Below are 17,744 nucleotides of genomic sequence, written 5' to 3' on the forward strand. Positions count from 1 at the left end.
CAGCTCGAAAGCAATGCCAGGGAAGTCTTCCCAGCTCTGCTGGAGTTCAGCTCGGGATATCTCTGGGGGATTAATGCAGAGGAAAAATAACCTGACCTGGCCTAAAGGTTGGAGGGCAGAGGGAGGTGGGATGCCTGGGCACGGCGTACTGGTCCCATTAAGCAGCGAGCACCATTTCCAGAGCGGAGTCAAGTACCGGTGACTCGTGGGGCTGCGTCTGACCCCGTATGGCACCGTGCTGTGCTATTACAGTACAGTTGCTTGTTGCTTTTCTGGAGTGACAGTTCAGATCTCGGGTCCATAGTGATCCCTTGTAGCCCTGAAAATCTTCAGATGGGTGGTTTACAACCTGCCCTGGACCGGGGTGTAAAGGGGCATCCAGCTCTGCGCTGGATGCCGGCACAGCCCCATCCCAAAGCACCATAGGAAAACCTCAGCCAGGTGAGAGAGCTCACTGGGGATAACGCTGTCCCTGCTACGTGAGCTTTACGTCCAGCGGGAAGGGAGGAAGGAGGTTAAAAAATACAGTTAAGCACCATGAAATCTACACTGGTCAGGTCATAAACACGAGGAGAAAATGAAAATAAAGCCACCACCTTCCAGCCTGGCCCGGGGATGCTGCTGGGGCTCTCTAGCCCGCCCAGACTGGGAATTGGTCACCAGCAAGCCCTGGAAGCATCAGTCCCTGTGAGCCCCAGCACCACATCACGCTGGTGGTTGGACAGTATAATTTGCCATCGTTGCATTGCTAAATCCTTTTGGTCCCGTTTAGCACAAGTGTTGGGGGAGTCCGGGGAGGGGAGAGGTAGGCTTGGCCCCGGGGAAGGCTTCAACTGTGCAATTTCGGGGCATCCCTCTGCCTGTCCTCGGATACACCCCGGGCAGCGATGCCCCATCGTTTCCATCCGTCCCCACCCCGACTCCCAGCCTCCGCCGGTGGGTTTCTGCATCGTTCGGCAGCTTCGAGGTAGATGTTCATTCCTGTTCTGTCTCTGAGCGACCTGGTCTGTAAAATCCGTCTCGCCCAGGCACATGGGGTATGCGTGCTCTGTCCCCCACACCCAGGTCCCTTTTCTTCCCCCTTTTTCCTTTTTTTTTTTTTTTTTTTTTCTTTCTCCCTCCCTTATTGGATATGTGCTATGGACATCTTCCCTTCTCCCAATCCCTGGCTGGTGCTTGGCTGCATCCAGCCAGAGGGACACCATGCCCTTCCTTGCAGACACCCCTTGACCCGCTCAGCATGGTCTCAGGGTGCAAAAATCCAACTCCTGTGGCTTCCTCCGAAAATTGCAACTCTCCCGGGGCAGCAGGCGCCCGGTTGGGACCGAGCACTTCAGCGCCCGTCTCTTGAAACCCCGACCGCAGCTCTTGGAGCAGGGAGACCAAGGTCCAGCTTCCCACGCCGGGCAGGGCTCCCCGCACAGCCGGACGTCGGCCGGTCGCTGCTCCGCGTCGCACTCGGCGGCCGGTTGGCCGTAGGAGTCACGACAGGCCACCGAACGCTTCTGCAAGCCATCGCCGCAGGTGACGGAGCAAGCCTCCCAGCCGCCCGCCGCCCACTTGTAGGAGGGACGCTTGTAGCTGGGTCTTCCACCATCCAAGCGGTTGGACAAGCTGAAGACACTGTTATTGAGGTCCGGTGGGGTCTTGCCCTCCTTCTTGTAGGAGGACTTGTCCTCCTTGCTCTCCTTAGGGAGGTAGAAGGAGTAGCGTACTCGAGGAGGGGTCATCTTCCCCACGGAGAGCACCTCCAGAGTCAGGGGTTCTTGGATGGGCTTGAAGGCTTGGAGGCTCTCGACGGCAGTGCCAGTGCCACTGTACCGCAGGACGCTGCCCTTCACCATCAGGTCCCTCTCCACTGCCGAGACGATGAAGTGGCCGTTCAGCAGGTATTTGCCCTGCCCATTCTTCAGCGCCAAGTAGTTGTCGTCGCTGATCAGCCCTTTGTAGCCCCGCTGCCTGATGTCGATGTTGGAGGCACCCGCGGGGATGACCACCACGAAGTTGTAGCCATGCCTGGAAGAGAAGAGCAGGCACGGCAGGCCGTCAGGCAGAGGACATCCCGCTACAGCCCTGAGACCTTCCCACCCCTAAGGTTATCTTCTCCTTCCCGCGAAGATCGCTTTCACTATGCTGAGTTTCATCTAGGCTGAGGTCGCCCAGATATGAGAAGCTGTTTCAGCTCTTCTGGCTCAACAGTATGGATGTATTGGAGACTACTCCATCAGCAGAAGCTGATAGCACATTAAATGTGTCCTGCTTCTCTTCAGAGCTAGGCCAGGTCTCCATGCAGTGATGTACACTAGCACCAAGAGAGTTTGCTCGGGATGGACTTAACCCCCATCGCCATCTCCAAGACCTTCCTGCGTCCACCCCAAGAGGCAGAGCTAGGAAAAGGGGAAGGGCACATGGTCACCTAACACTTACATGGGCTTGGTGAACAAGCCTGAGACCTTCTTGCAGCTCTTGTTGTCCCCTCCACACACGCTGCATTTGTCAAACTTCTTCTTGGAGCCCAGCTTTCCGTCGCAGCCGGCTTTGATGCACTTGCCCTGGACGCAGACTGAGGTGGAGTCTGGGGAGCAAGGGGTGCCGTCCACGACCTGCACGAGGGTGAGCAAAACAAGCTGCTGCACTTCTCTGTGCCATCCCACAAACACCCTGACCGCAGTCTTCCAACCTGGGGCCACCCAAATCCATCCCACAGGTCCTGAGGAGATGCCAGCAGGCATCATGTCACCCTTTGCTCGAGCTCTGCTTTGCAGTCAGGCTTTTTAGGGTCTCTGAGACAAGAGGGAGAGGACTGTGTCTCTTTTCTGCTGCATCAGCATAGTTTTCTGCCCTTTCTGTTGTATCAGTGGAAGAAGGATCAGGCTGCACTGGGGAGACAGCGAAGACCACTTTGCTCTGTGCCATGTCTGGCCACCTGCCCTGTCCGGCACATGCATCGCTTCCCCAGCATCCTAATTACCATCCTCTATTTCAGGACTATGGGCACATCGCAGAGACACCTTTACAGACCCAGAGGAAGACCCTCCACGGACCAACTCCAGCCCTGAAATAGGTAAGTGGGAATGTCCACGCTGATTCATACCAGCCTGGTGGATTCCTCTCCTCTAGAACCTCATCTAACACCAGCTTCCCACCAGACAAAGAAAATCCATTCATCTCCAGGGTCATCCTACAGCCCCGATGCTGACCCCGGGGGTCCTTCACCAACCTTGGGTGCCAGCACGTAGAAGTAGCCGGTGCCGTTAGCCCGGCAGATGAGCTTGCACTTATCCCGGGGCGAGATGCCGGAGTATTTGGGCACCCAGGAGACGGAGGCGGTGAGGCGGTTGGTGCTGTGGCTGTAGCCGTTGAAAGCCTCACACTGCTCCTCACGGAAGCTCTTCCCCGGTACTGGAAGAAACAGGGATGTGCGTGGGATCAGGGACCTCCAGCGCTGGTTTTATGGGGTTGTTACTGGTCATGCACGCAACCACGAGCAAAGCCGAGCTCAGGCACCTTACCTGCAGCATGGCAGGGGTCCAGGTTGCAGGAGTGGTACTTGACACGGACGCCCTCGCAGTAGGAACCCCCGTTGGCAGGCACCGGGTCGGTGCACTCCCGCTTGGCCAGCTGCACCCCACCGCCGCACGTCCGCGAGCACTGCCCGTAGGCACCCCACTTCGCCCAGCCGCCGTCCACCTGCGGGGATGCGGTGGGATGAGATGCTGCATCCCCTTCACTGGACCCGGAGCCATCCCTTCGCAAGCAAAACCTCTGCCAGCTGCCCCTAAACCTGCCCGGGGCAGGTTTCTCCTTGAGAAAAATGCAATACCCAAGGGACCTCCATTTCTTTTCACATCAAGGTCACCTGCCGGGTCCCCAGCATCCATGGGATCACTCAGTCAGCACCCACGCGAAAACTTGGAGCGACGCCGCGGGGTGTTTTTTCAGCTCTCGTGGCGCAAGGTACTCACCTTATACTTGCTGATGTTATGCCTCTCAACGCAGGCACCCTTCAGGCAGAATCTCCCCTCGCCGCAGCCGGTGCCGTCCGCCCAGGGGAAGTGCCGGGTCTGGCAGACGATCTGCCCGCGCGCCTTGCCCGTGCACCAGAGCTTGGCGCAGTACTGCATGTACGGGCAGGGCTTGGAGCCCACGCCGAAGGCCAGCTCGCATTGCTGGTTCAGGCTGTAGCTTGTCCCCGGCAGGTCTTCGGGCAGCGGGATGGGTTTGGCCGGCTGGTCCAGCAAGCAGTCTCCTGCGGGAGTGAGGATTGGGAGGATCTACTGGGTCGTTGGGGGGGTTGGAGGGACCGGTGTGGGGAGGGAGAGCATCGCTGCAGGGAGGTGAGGGGTGGCTGCTGGTAATTTGGCCAAAGCTATCCCAGCCGCACGCTGCCAGTGGGACCTGGTGCTACCCCAGGGATGCCCTCGAGGTCGGCTGCATCCCAGACCTGCGGGACTGCATCCCTTGGTGACACAGATGTCACTGCCCTTGGTGGGCAGGTGTCACTGCTGAGGGCACCGAGGAAGCCCAGGCAGTGCAGAAACGCTACCAAACTCCCCATTTCCTTTTAAATTTGTTTGCAGAAGGGGGAGAAGAGTTGCTCCACAGCCCATCAGCCTCTCCCAGTAACCATCCCCAGGGACGGATCCTGCTCCCACGGGACAATGCCCCAGGTAAGAGGGTGCGGGAGGGCTCACCGTGGCCGCTGTCAAGGAAGTCGGTGATGATGGCAGCGCTGCAGGCGGACCAGGGGTTGGCCCGGTCGATCTGGATGAGGGTGGGGGACATCATGTGGTTGGTCTTCAGCCGGCCAAAGACCTCCTCGCAGGCCTTCACGTTGTCGTGGGGCATGTTGAAGACGTGGCCTGGGAGAGGGACAAGGGGGAGGCAGCGTGAATAACCTGGCTCAGCAGGCAGATCAGGGCCCTCATGGCTTCTTGCAATGGGGGAAACTGAGGCACAGACTCCCGAATCCTGGAAACCCATTGAGGTCGCAACCACAACAGCAAAACCTTTTTGGTTTCTCAGGGTCTTTTTCCCACCGGGCTCGGGGAGGGTCTCATGCCCCAGGGTGGAGTTTCCCCATCACTGGATACCGGTTATTGTCTGCTCTTCCGGAGGGTGAAATCAGGGTTATTTTAAACCTGGCCAGACCCTGGCATTCCTCCCGAGAGGAAGAGGAGAGCGGGGAGCCTTACCCAGCTCGTGAGCGGTGGTGAAAGCCGAGGGCAGCCCGTCGTCCTCGATGACGGAGCAGCTGCGCTTGGGGTCACACATGGTGCCCACGTCCGCCATCCCCAGCGTGTCACAGGTGGTGGCACCGCACAGGTCCTACGAGGCACGGAGGCAAGGGGTTAGTCCCCGGGCCAGCACGGGCATCGCGGGTCCCCATGCCCACCCCATCCCTGGCACTCCACAGGGAGCTGATCCCAGGCTTCTGGGGGGAGGCAGCCCAAGGGACGGGGACCACACCAGGATGCAGAGGCTGGAAACCTCACCCTGCCCCGGACTGGGCAATAAAAGTTTGCATTTAACCCTGCCACTGAGGATGCTTTTTGCACGTAGCATCCTCCCATGCCTTCAGCGACAGCTTTTCCCACCCAAACAGCTCCTCTGGCCAGGGAGGAGCTGGTTTCGGCACGGAGGAGCCAGCCTGGCTCCAGTTCTTCAGCCCGAGCTCGAGGACTGGACCCAGGCAGGTGAACTGGAAGGCACCTGGCCTTGGGCTCGCAGCCGACCCGTTTCTCAGCCTCATTTCTCAACTTCTTCCTAGGAACCAGAAGCCCCTGGACCAGGTCTAGAGGTTCCCAAGGTTAAGGTAAGTGCTCTTGTCTCTCCAAGACACTCTACAGCCGTCCCTTGAGGAGCAACCAAGCCCAGCTTGAAGGTGGAACCAGCCCAGCCTTCCACCCCCAGCCTGAGGATGGCCAGATCCCACGTAGATGCCGCCAGGACAGAGGACAGGAAGGGTCCCATCGTAGGTGGATCTGCCCTTCTTTGGGCTCCAAAGGCCCTCATGCAAAGAAAAAGTCCCTGCTTGAAGATGCATCGCTGCTGCAGCCTGGCAACAGCCTTGTCCTCAGACGCTCCCTTCCCCTGCTGGGATGTCTCGGTGGCGTGGGAGGGCTGGGAGCATGGTTCCCATCCCTCGGTGCCGTCCCGGCCGAGCGTGCAGGGGGCAGGGAGCAGCTTTCCACATGAAAAGAAAACTCCAGGGCCTCGCCGGGCGCTCCCAGGCTATAAATAAGCGTGATTCATGCTCAGCGCTCACCCAGCCAAAGCGCCTGGGTTGCTCGAAACCTTGCGTGAGCGGCTCTGACAACATTTCCAGCCAGGCTTCCAAGCCGAAGGCATTCCCGCGCCGGCAGGTTTGGCCGTGGGTAAACAACAGTCCCGACGACTTCAGAGAGCCCCGGCCGCTGCCGAGATGGCTTTAACAGGAGACCTGTGGCTACGAAGTCTGGAGAGAGACGAGACCGCAAGCTCTGGAGAGGCGAGGCAGAGGAACACGTGGGGATGGGACGGCCATCACGGCTGGTGGAAAACCCCGTCGTACAACCAGGTCCAACTCTCCGCTCTGCAACAGCTTTCCTCGTCGGCCGGGACCCCGCCGCATCCCTGGTCCCACCACGCATCGATGCTGGCAGGGACAAGCAGGCGGCAAGTCCACGTCCCCGGTGGCAGGGCCACCACTAGCAAGCACAGGTGACTCAACGGGGCTGTCAAGCCCCAGCGCAGCGTCCCCTGCTCCAAAATGCCACCAAGAGCCACCACCGGGCTGAGCTAACCCAAGGATGCAGCTCGCCCAAGCCCCCCAGCCCGTGCTCTGCGCCCTGTGACTGTCCCAGCGCTGGGGGTTTGGGGGTGAAGGTGGGGAGGGGGGACATGGCATCACTGGGAAGAGGTGGCTGCTCGCTGTTCTTTGAAGAGCCGCCGTTTCCTCGCCGGCGCGGCGAGGTCTTGGCTCTTGGCCCAACACCTGCGCTGACACACTGACCCACTTCTCGCTCTGAACCTCGCCGGCCGTCCGCGGGGATACGCCAATGGGTGGCTCTTAACGGGGTGTTCCCCAACACCTCCCACCCCCCCCCAGCTTTGTAAGGCTGGGTAGCACCTCTGAGCCCTAACAAGGGGTTCTGACCCCCCTTCGAATGCCTCCCCCAGCCTTGCTGGGGGGGTCCAGCAAGGAAACGCAAGGATGGAGGTGTGGAAGGGAGGAGAGAGAAACGCAAGTGGTTCAAGGTGGGACAGCGGCATGCAAAGGGCCAGCTCTGCCTCTGCCCGGCGTGCTCACCATCACCGCTACCCCCCACTGCCAGCCCAAAGGTGGGGAGGACGCCCCGTGCCCCCCGCACCACGCCGAGGAGCTGCGAGCGACCTGCCTGATGTACCATCATGGTTCTCCTGCCAGCCTGACCTTCACCCGTGGGCACTTCCAGGGCTTTCCTTCATCCCCTTGCGAACTTCTCAAGATGTTCCGCAGGTCAGTTGGGTGGGATCCTTGTGGCCGGTGCATTAATTCGCCTACTCAGAGGCCAGGTCGTAAGCACTCTCCCTACCATGGAGGCTTCCCACCTGTGTCCAGGGCAACCCAAAAAAATTTGAGCTGCAGAGCGTGGATTTCTGAATCCCCCCGCAGCATCTGCTGCACGGCCAGACGTTCCTCAGTGCAATGTTGCTTTGGCTTTGCAGCAGGCCAGAAATGTTCAGCAAACCCTTGCTGGTGGGATGTCAGGGCTTGGGACGCGTGGGAAGCACGGCCAAGCCCTTCACCGTGGCGTGTTATGCTATTCCCAAGAGGCAGGAGTGTGGCTGAAGGGTGGATGCTCTGCAGGACCCTCCAGAAAGCACCAGCTCGGGTAGGAAGGTGAAGGTCACACGGCTGTGGTCGCTCCCCAAAGGCAAATCCAGCACGACCGACGTTGGGAAGGAGAGGACAGCCCCGTTGATCAGCAGCTCATTGACACAACTGGAAACTGCCCACCAACCGGGCTTGGGATGAAATTTAAGTCGGGGGCTTATGTAACAGCCTTTTTGGCAAGGAGATGAGCTCCAGGGTGTCAGGGGACCACAGATGGATGCACTTAAGGAAGGCAGATGTCTCCTCAACCGTGTGCCTCTGCACCGAGCTTGCCTTGGGATTTCAGGAATGGATGGTTTAGCAACGTGTAAAAAAACGCAGCCCGGGCTTGATTCCACGGCTTTTCTCTGGGATCGACTCGGTCCCACATGCATCTCGGTGACTTCACCGGGTTTCCACCAGAGACGGAGCTGGTGGAAAGGAGGACGGGTGGGACGAGGTCTCACACGTCCCGCACAGCATCATTTCTGCTCCAGGCCATCACCAGCCGTCTCTGACCCCAGGCTAGGGGCAGCGGAACCGAGCTGGACGCTGTAGCCTTCCCACCCAAGAGTGCTTGACCTGGAAAGACGTTTTGGGAATGGTCTCCCTGCTGTCGAGGGGAGTTCCCCACCCATCCCTCATCCAAAGACCTCTGGGATGAGGGAAGGAGGACACACGAGTCGGTGGAAGGTGGCAGTCCCCTCCAAGCTGGGCTGGTCCTTCCTCCCCTCCCATTTGCAATTTGGGGGTGCAGGCTGTAGCACCCCAGCCAGATGCCGCGCCGATGCCCACGCTGAGATGGGACAGCAGGGAAGAGGAGGAGCATTTGCAGGGCGGGGTCACCGCTTGTCACCCACTTTATCGGGACGGGAGGATGGAGAGCTCACCCCAGCGCAGCGACTACCCCTCATAGCCCAAGGCGAGCAGAAGGCAGCTTGGCAAAGCCCCTCTCCCACCGCAGGGATGCGGCCAGCGATGGGGGAAGGCTCTGGCCTCCTCATCAAGGGCTGCGAGAGCTGGCTGTGCTTTTCTTCCAGCCCTGAACCGGGTCCACGCAGAGCGGCCAACGTGTGGTGAAGAGGTCCAGGTTCTCAGGAGGACCATGAGTCAGAGGAAGTGGGGAGAGGAGGTATTTTTTCCCTTGGCAGGTGACACTGTGAGCTCTTCCCAGCCTGAAAGGGGGGAAGAGGGGCCACGCTCCTCCTCTTCTGGGCTCAGACCTCATGTTTCGAGGTGGTGGCTGCTGCGCATGTGGCTGCCGAGGGATGGAGCAGCAGGTTTCTGCCCGTGGGGACAACCTGCCTGCGCACACCTCCCGGCCTCACTCACCCCCCCCGGGAGGGATTTCTCCGAGCTGCTGGCCAAAACCTGCCCAGAGGACAGCAAGGGCTGTCCAGTTCTGGGCTCCCCAGTTCAAGAAAGATGAGGAGCTGCCAGAGAGAGTCCAGCGGAGGGCTACGAGGATGAGGAGGGGACTGGAGCATCTCTCCTATGAGAGGCTGAGAGAGCTGGGCTCGTTCAGCCCAGAGAAGAGAAGGCTGAGAGGGGACCTTAGAAATGCCTCTAAGTATCTGCAGGGTGGGGGTCAGGAGGATGGGGCCAGACTCTTGTCAGTGGTGCCCAGTGACAGGACAAGGGGCAATGGGCACAAACTGAAGCAGAGGAAGTTCCACCTGAACACGAGGAAGAACTTCTTCACTCTGAGGGTGACGGAGCACTGGAACAGGCTGCCCAGGGAGGTGGTGGAGTCTCCTTCTCTGGAGATATTCAAGACCCACCTGGACAAGGTCCTGTGCAGCCTGCTCTGGGTGACCCTGCTTGGGCAGGGGGGTTGGACGGGGTGACCCACAGAGGTCCCTTCCAACCCTGACTATGCTGTGATTCTGTGAAGGGGTCTTGCTCCACGCCTCTGCTCCCCCCCACGCCCCCAGCCCCGGTGTCTGAGGGTGGAGGGTCCCTTGGGAAAGGGGGGGAGCAGGCACAACCTCCTCCAGCGTGCACCGGAGGGGTTGCAGGAGCCCTTAGCACCGTGCAGGGCTCCTTGAAGTCGAGGACAGCCCCACCGGGTCATCCCCCCCCACCCCTGCACCCACCTGCTTGGTGAAGAGGATGGCAGTGTCCCAGTACTCGGGGTGCTTGTCGCTGACCTTGTTCCACTTCTTCTGCCAGGCGCAGAAGTTGCGGAGGGTGAGGGCGGCGTTGCCGGTGACCTTGGGCCCCTTGTCATCCTGCCCGATGAGGAGGAACTTGACCACGGAGATCTGGATGGGGTTCCGGATGCTGGGGTGCTTGTAGAGGCGGGCGGCCGTGGCCATCAGCGTGAGCAGGTAGTGCTGGAGGTCATCCCCGTGGAACTTCACCATGGACTCGTCGGCCACCACCAAGGTCTCCACGTAACGAGGGACCGAGGCGAACCTCTTGGCCCGGTTCCCTTTCCCACCTCCGCGGCCCCGGTACTTGTCCAACGCCTGCAGCACCCCGGGGGTGAGCCCGGACCCCACGGCGCAGCGGGATGCTCCGGCCCCGACGGGGCGGCCGGGGCTGCGGCGTTGCAGGCGGTGGGCTCCGCCGGTTGCCCCCCCGGCCAAAGGGCTGATGATATATTCAGCTCCACGGTAACCGAAAGCCCCCCGGAGCCCCCCGCAAAGGCTGAGGGCGGCGAAAGATTCCCGGTCGGCGTTGACATCCCCCGAATAAAAGCAGTGGCGGAGGGGGGGGGAGGCGCCGGGCTCGACCCCCAGGTACCGGGCGGCGAAGGCGGGCGCGATGAAGTCGGCGTCGGGGGAGAGGTGGAGGTAGAAATCCTCCCCGAAAGCCGAGAGCTGGAAAACCACTGCTTGCCCGCCCCGGGGGGGCTCGGCGGGACCCCTCCTGAAGTAAGGGAGCCCGTTGATGTCGGGGTCCAGGCGGAGGGGGGTGACCAGTTCGCTGTCCCCCGGGGGACCCCCCGACGGCAGGCTCAGCCCCGGGGCTCCCAGCAGCAGCAGCAGCGGCAGCGGCGGAGGCAGCGGCATCGTCCCGGCCGGGCTCACGGCATCGGGGGTCGGGAAGGGGGGGGGGGGGGGAGAGAGACAGCAAGAGCCGGCCCCCCCCTTCCTCCCTCCCTCCTCCTCCTCCTCCTCCTGGGACGCGGAGCGGCCGTGCGAGCCGCCTGCCCCGCCGCTACCTGCCTTCTGGAGCGCTTGGGGTTTATAAACGGCAGCGAAGGAGGGGGGGAGGATGAAGAAGGGGGGGGAGGATGAAGGCGGGGGGGAACGGGGCGCGGCTTGGCCCCGCCGCAGCCACTCCGCGACCGGGGGCCGGGAGAGCCGCGCTCCGCCCGGGGCGAGGGTCGGCAGCGGGAGGGGGGGGAACGAGGGGGGGGCACCCCTCTTCCAGTGGGTGCTGGCAGCGGGGTCCCTGCTGTGTGTGTGTGTGTCCCACTCCGGGGATGCTCCCTCCAGCTCTGAGCGGAGGGGAGGGATGGAGCTCCGCGGTCCCATCCACGAAGATTGGGGAGCTGGGGGGGGGGGGGGGGGGTCTGGTCGGGGCAGGGGTGCGCAGGGAAGGTGTGAGGTCCCCTCTTCTCCACGCTGGTGTTTAGGACAGTGCAGCAAAGCGAGGGCGGTGGGGGGGTCCTGCGATTCGGCAGCGGAGGGTTTGGCTCTGGGGTGTCTTCCGAAACCTCGAAATCTGTTTTTCGCAGGGGATCCGGGCTGCACCCCACCTTCGGAGTTGCCACCCCGGCCAAACGCCGCCCCGACGGCCTCACCCTCTGCACCTCCCCAGACCAGGGGCACCCCACGGCTCTGCTCCCCGCGGGGACCCTCGCCGCCCTACCCCGGCCCCGTTGGGTGGCTCCAGCCAAGGGGCAAAGGGGCCGTTTCCACTTCTCAGGACCCCCTGCATCCCCAGGGCCGCCGAAGGGAGCACCGACGGGTGTTCATACCCATCCCATCCCCTCCTCTGAGACCCCAGGACACAATATAGAGTATATAAGAATCCTCCCATGCCCAGCAGTCATCACAGACCAGTACCTGTGACCAGGGAGAATGCTGGGGCGGCTGGTGCTATCGGGAGGTAGAAGGGTCTCATCCTGCGTGGGATCGTGGGTCTTTTCCCCCGCAGCAGCTCTGTTTCCACGCAAGCTGGTTTTCTGCCCGGAGGGAAGGATGGATATTTCAGCAACGTGCCCAAACTACGACTGGGCACCCAGGTCCTGCATGTCCTCCCAGCCCACGCTCCTTTCCAGCGCTCCAGGACTGTTTAACGGTAAAATTAAGCCCTTCCCATAGACAGGCTGGTTTAGAGGTGATTTTAAGCCTCAGCGAAGGCTGCACGCACAGCTTAAGACCTTGTGCACATGATGAAATAGAAGCCAAGGCTGTTGCTTAAGACCCAGAGCCCGCAGCCTGCAGCCTGGCTCGCTGCGGTGCCAGCGCTTCCCCGTGCCGCGGTTTGCTCGGTCGTGTGCCTCGCAGCTGAACTTGTGACCCAGAAGAATCATCTGACTGCGCCGGGCTCGGTGAATCAGGGATTCTGTCTGCTGGCCAAAGTGCGATGTGTCCGGGGATGTCGACAGGGCTGCAAAGAGAGAATGGGCAGAAAGGGGAAAAGGACACGGTGTTGGGCATCTCTTGGTGCAGGAGGGAATTTGTCCTTCCCACGTCACTGTTCAACGGGGCGAGTTTATCCCGGAGACCACAGCAGCACCCAGGGTGGCAGAAGGTCCTGGAGGTGCCACCTTAGAGCAGCAGCACCCAGCTCTGGGCCGAGCCGGTGGCTCCTGGGGACATTTTGGGAGTGAAGCTGATTTTCAAAGCCGTGTTGTATTCCGGAGCGGGACGGGGAGGCCGTTGTGCTTCCTCCCATCCCCACGTCTGCTCTGTTTGCTCTTTGTGGCTTCAAGACAGTAAATTCTCGCTGCCTTCACATGCGATGGGTGGGCAGCAGTGCTTGCACCATCTCAGGCAGTTTCTGGTGTTCAGCGCTGGGGAAAAGCACAGCAGAATTCCTTGCAGGCCAGAGCTCAGGGGGTCTCTTCCTTGCGGAGATACCGGTGAGGAGCAGATAGGAAAGGGAGCAGAAAGAAGGTCCCTACGTACACCATGAGAGCATCTTGGCTCCAAGTACCCCAGCCTAGCAGCCATCAAGCCAGGGTTAGTCATTGCTGCCCCAGGAGCTCCAGCCCCTCCGTCTGGTAGATCTTCTCCAGCGGCAGAGGATGAGTTAAACCGAACTGGCAGGACTTTACCTCCAGCCCAGGGAACATCTGATTGCCTCCTGATGGGGAAAAGCAGGCAGAAAATGCGAGCGGTTTGGCTTTGCCTGAGCTGAGACCCGCTCCATCCCATCAGACGCTGAGTTTTAGCTGGACTCGTGCTGTCCCGTGACATTAACGGTGTGCCAGCATCTTTGGGGTTGAAGCGAAGGGGTGGACCAGGCGAGAAGGGAGGCAGATTTTTTATTCTCTTTTTCCTCTAGCTCAAGGACAAGAAGTGATTTTCCCAGTCTCTGTCACCAGAGAGGATCCAGACAAAGTCCTTGAGCAGTCCCAGGCTTGTGGCATCTCCTCGGGACGCGTCTGACTCCACGGCACATCCCTCTTGAGCCAAAGGGGAATGTCACTGCTGTGTCTCCTGCCAACACGAAGGGGCAGATTACAGCTGTGAGATGAGAGGGTCAGGGCCAGGAGAGAGCAGGCAGGTCCCTTCTTGGGGGACCTCCCAGCAGCTCCTTGCGCCCCGCAGCCCTTTATAGCTGCGGGAAGGCAGCCGGCCCATGATAACATCTTGGTCTCACTCTGCACCTCTTCCCAGGTGCTTGGGGCTGAATCTGGCTGCTCTTCACGCCCTGTAGTTCACCTGGATTTAACGGAAATGAGCTGGATATAGGTGACCTAAAGGAGACCGCAGGGTAACTAGGGAATGGAGATGGAAGATGCCTTTGGACCTCACCCAGCAGCTGCGGCTAATCGGGTATGTTAAGGTATATAAGATAAATTCGGCTCCCATGTTGATTTTTGCCTAGAAACCACTTTAAGGTAAAACCTGTCTCACCCTTGTTCTTGAAATACAGTGTGAGCTGCTCTGCGGTGCAGACCCTCCTTCTCTCATCTTCCTCCTGCTTCATCCCAAGTGGCTCTGGGCAGCAACAAGTGATTTTCTTTCCTTTTTTCCATCGTCGCTGCGATGCCAAGGGTGCAAAGTTAGGCATAAAAGAAAAGCCAAAAAACCAACCCCAAACCTCACGTATCTCCCAAACGTCCCAGTTCACAAAAGAAATAGTTTTAAATACACCGAGAGCTCCAGGCGAGAGAGTGGAAAGGTTGTAGGCAGGGAAAAGCTGGCGTCGCAAGCCGTTCACTTGTCTTCGGCTGAAAGGTTGGCAGGTCGGAGGCCTGGGCTCTCACCCAAAAGTTCAGGCTGTGCTCTCCCAACTCCCCACCACACGGGCAGGAAGGAGGAACCTCTCCAGGGAGCGAAGATGAGTCAAAGCGAGTTGTTAGGAGGCTTTCCAGGAAAGGAAGAAAAAAATGAATCTGGCTGGGTCTAGGTAGGGTCATTGAGGGAGGGATGCGCTAGAAACCTGAGCGCGTGGCGGGCTTTGTAACCGAAAACCGGCCTCATCCTTGCTCCAGGAAGATGCTGAATCTAATTGGATTTCTTCTGGTAGCGACTGGGGATGGATGGAATGCTCTGCCTTGGGTTTCCCATGCAGTTCTTCTGCGCAACAGGGATGGCAGCAGCCCTTTACCTGCCTGGTGAGAGGAGAGGATCTGTGCTTCAAACATCTCCAAGCACGCATCGATGCGCAACGCAGCAAAAAATCAAATCAGCCCACTCCCTCCATGCATGGGCGGCACGGGAGAAGGATGCCTGGGCCTCATCTCATGGCTCCTGGCGTGGGAGCATCTCTGCTGCCTGCTCGCATGGTCCCGACGCATAACGTCACCTCTGGCATCTGGCACCTTCGATCTGGGAGCACCAAGGTATGCTGAAAAAATCATAAGGCTCAGTTTTGCCTGATTTCCAGCCAGTATTGCAGGTACTGGGGTTGCTGATGGTTCATATACCAATAAAGCATCTAAAATTCCCCTCTCTCTTCAACCCCCTTGGTACTTAAGGCCCTCTCTTCTATAAAGGAAGATAGATGCAGGTTTTTCTTCCAGGATGCTCCAAAACACTAAGTGGAAATTTAGAGGAGATAGATGATGGTCCCACACATCCCCCAAACCCAGCATCACGTGTTTCTTCTCGTTCACACACACATCTTCAGCCTGAAGATTTATGACCCAGGACTAGGCGGCTCTATATTGTACCCACCTGCCTGGGACAGGGTCTCTCCTTGATTAATTAGCTCTGTGCGATGCCCGTGTTAGAAACACACAAAGTAAAGCTGCGTAAAAGACACCACGCTTCCCAAAAGGTGAAGCTGCAGGTCCGGGCGAGCCTGAAAGGTTGTCACAATTGTGCACATCTGGAATAAACCCGGGGCGATGGAGATTCACGAGCCGGCTGCCGAGGATGCTCGTCACTCAGGCAAGCCATTAGGAAGTTCATTTATTATTTGTCAGCCCTTAAACCGTGCAAGAGTGGAATAGGGAGGAGGGGGGATACAGATATGGGGGTTTTTTTTCCTAGAGAAGTGTGTTTTCACGATAATCTGCCATATTTTTTTGGCATTATTTAGGGACTGGTTCATAGGAAAAGCAGCCCGGGGTCAGGCTTGGAGGTCTCCGTCAAATTTGGAGGTTTTGACCCCAGGTCGGACACAGCTTCGCCAGGGCTTTGTGGAAGGACCAAGGGATGCTTGGAGGCTCTTCTCCTGATGCGCCCGTCTCGGGACAACTCGCAGGTCTCCAGACCCAGCTGGGAAGCAGAGAAGCCACAAAGCCTGGGAGGAGGCTGAAGAGCTGGAGAGAGGATTTAGCCCTTGGTTTTGGGAAGCCAGGAACCTCCTTCCCTTACAGCCACACCTGCGCCCAACCGGAGCTCCAAAACCACCCTGAGGCAAGGTTGCCCTCTGGTGACACTTTCCTGCTCTGCAAAAGCAAGGTATGAAATGAAAGCGATGGTTTGCATTACCAATCAAAACGCAATTAAAAATAGAGAGTAAACACGGAGGCGCCTTAAGGTGGTTTAAAAATCAGAGGTAGAATCCTTTCAAATCAAATCCAACCCATTTAAATCAAATCAAATCACAACTGTGGCCCTCTGCTCTCGGCAGACCCAGCTTACGCTGGGTCGATGGCCCCAAGAATTTTCAGAGGCGGCATCATTGGCTGATAAACCAAGACCCAGCCTAGCTGTCCCTGCTCTTTCCTAAATCCTTAAAAAAAAGCGGATTTCCTAGCGTTTAGGGGACCCAGCTGGAATTCTGGCTTCCCCCAGCATCGCTCTCACAGCTGCCGAACCTCCTGCGGCATCGATGTGCAGTCTCCAGGGACAGGCTGCTGCCCCGGCGGGGTCAAATATTGCACCAGGAGGAAGGAAAAGCCAGTCTTTTTCTGGGGTACTGAGTGTTTTGAGATACCACATGCTGAATAAAGACCACTGGTAAGGCAAGGGGGGGGGGGGGGGCCTCTTGTAGCTGTGGTCACGGGGCGGTGTTCAATGCAGTGATTGCAGATTTATGCTAGGACGGCACATTTCGCTGCTTAATTCACTTGGCGGTTCTCACTCGCTCCAGATGAAGCCCAAATCTCCTCTTCTCATCCAAATCTAAGGCGGGCAACCTCTGCCCTGAATCTCACCCACCAACCTTTGCAGCTAAGGTGGTTTTACTGACCCTAACTCGGCAGGACACAAGGCCAGGGCCCTGATTTAAAACCCAGCTGCTTTTCAGGGAGAGATTTCACCCCACCTGCTTACTTTAAAAGGAAAATTAGTGGAATTGCTTGTTTTGACCTCAGGTGGGGTCTGAGCTGGCTGCAGGACCCCTTCGTTCTCCTCTGGCTGCTGCAGGGATGGATTTCGGGGTTCCCATCACGAAGTGTAGGGCGGCACTGACATCTAGTGGTAATATTTTTTTTCTGAGCTTTTAGCTGCCTTGTTGATTGCTCGAAGAATTCTTCTAAATCCTTTTTCACCGGGCTGAGAGCGAAGCAAACAGGCAAATACCTAGAACCCCAGCCTGGCACTGCAAACTGGGATGTGCTCCCGTTTGCAGAGCAAGGAGGGCACAGCAAAGCATCCCAGAGAACCCCGAAATGGGGAAATTTCACTGCCGCAGAGCCGGAACAGCAAATGCGACGCGGGCCTCATCCCGGCAGCCGAAACTCCCCTGGGAGATGGGTGCCGGGCGGCTTCGCCCTCCGGGAAGGCTGCGGGAGGGAGCTGCCCGCTGCCTGGCTCTGCAGAGCTGGGGAAGTGCGGAGGGGAGCGGGGCAGACGTTTTTTTTCAAGATATTTGATCAAAAGGGTCTTTAAATCGCAGCGACTGGGGAGTTAATGGCTTTCACATGCCCAGACAGCCCCACAGACACGAGAGCCGCAGCCTCGGGCGGCAGGCAGCCGGGGATTGAGAAGCAGGGACCCCGAAAAATCTTGGGGTGCCTCATCGTCTGCTGGGAGGAGACGCAGAGGGGCAGCCAGGTGAGGTTTTGCCGTCTCCCAGCGCGCCTCCGAGCTGGTTCGTAACAAGCCCGGCGAGGCTCGTATCGGCTCCGAGGAATTCCAGCTACCGTTTGCAGGGCGAGCTGCTAATGAAAACCAGCGGTGCCTTCAAGCTACGACGCGAGCGTGTCCTCCGAGATCAAAGACGCGGCTCCGAGAGCGGAAAGCCGGGAATAAATTGCATCCTGTCGGAGAGACGTGCCCAGGCTCGCCTGCAGCCTTACCTGTCCTAGTTCAGAGCAGGGCCACCACCTCTGCTCGCCCACCCTCCCGTGGCAAAGCGAAGCCTGGTGAGATGCCTGCTCACG

General features: G+C 59.0%; 1 protein-coding gene across 1 annotated transcript; it reads right to left on the bottom strand.

The window, feature by feature from the left end:
- Positions 1–1,082: 1,082 nt before the first annotated feature.
- On the bottom strand, positions 1,083–12,987 carry ADAMTS15 (ADAM metallopeptidase with thrombospondin type 1 motif 15). Its single transcript, XM_075442426.1, has 12 exons — positions 12,921–12,987; positions 12,753–12,809; positions 12,174–12,403; positions 11,769–11,975; positions 9,934–11,655; positions 5,196–5,328; positions 4,695–4,862; positions 3,966–4,249; positions 3,513–3,690; positions 3,221–3,402; positions 2,428–2,603; positions 1,083–2,016 (listed from the first exon to the last, which is right to left on the bottom strand). The coding sequence occupies exons 1-12, from the start codon at positions 12,985–12,987 to the stop codon at positions 1,236–1,238; spliced, it is 4,185 nt and encodes a 1,394-aa protein (XP_075298541.1). The 3' UTR covers positions 1,083–1,235.
- Positions 12,988–17,744: the final 4,757 nt, after the last annotated feature.

Source organism: Opisthocomus hoazin, chromosome 24, assembly GCF_030867145.1.
Source record: "Opisthocomus hoazin isolate bOpiHoa1 chromosome 24, bOpiHoa1.hap1, whole genome shotgun sequence".
NCBI classification, from domain to species: Eukaryota; Metazoa; Chordata; class Aves; order Opisthocomiformes; family Opisthocomidae; genus Opisthocomus; species Opisthocomus hoazin.

Excerpts from the sequence above, each read along its gene's own strand:
- ADAMTS15 (XM_075442426.1), bottom strand. The coding sequence starts at position 12,987 with ATGACTAACCCTGGCTTGATGGCTGCTAGGCTGGGGTACTTGGAGCCA. Across the intron at positions 3,691-3,965 it reads ATAACATCAGCAAGTATAAG|GTGGACGGCGGCTGGGCGAA; the intron begins GTGAGTACCTTG and ends GCATCCCCGCAG. Across the intron at positions 2,017-2,427 it reads GGCTTGTTCACCAAGCCCAT|GCATGGCTACAACTTCGTGG; the intron begins GTAAGTGTTAGG and ends CTTCTCTTCCAG.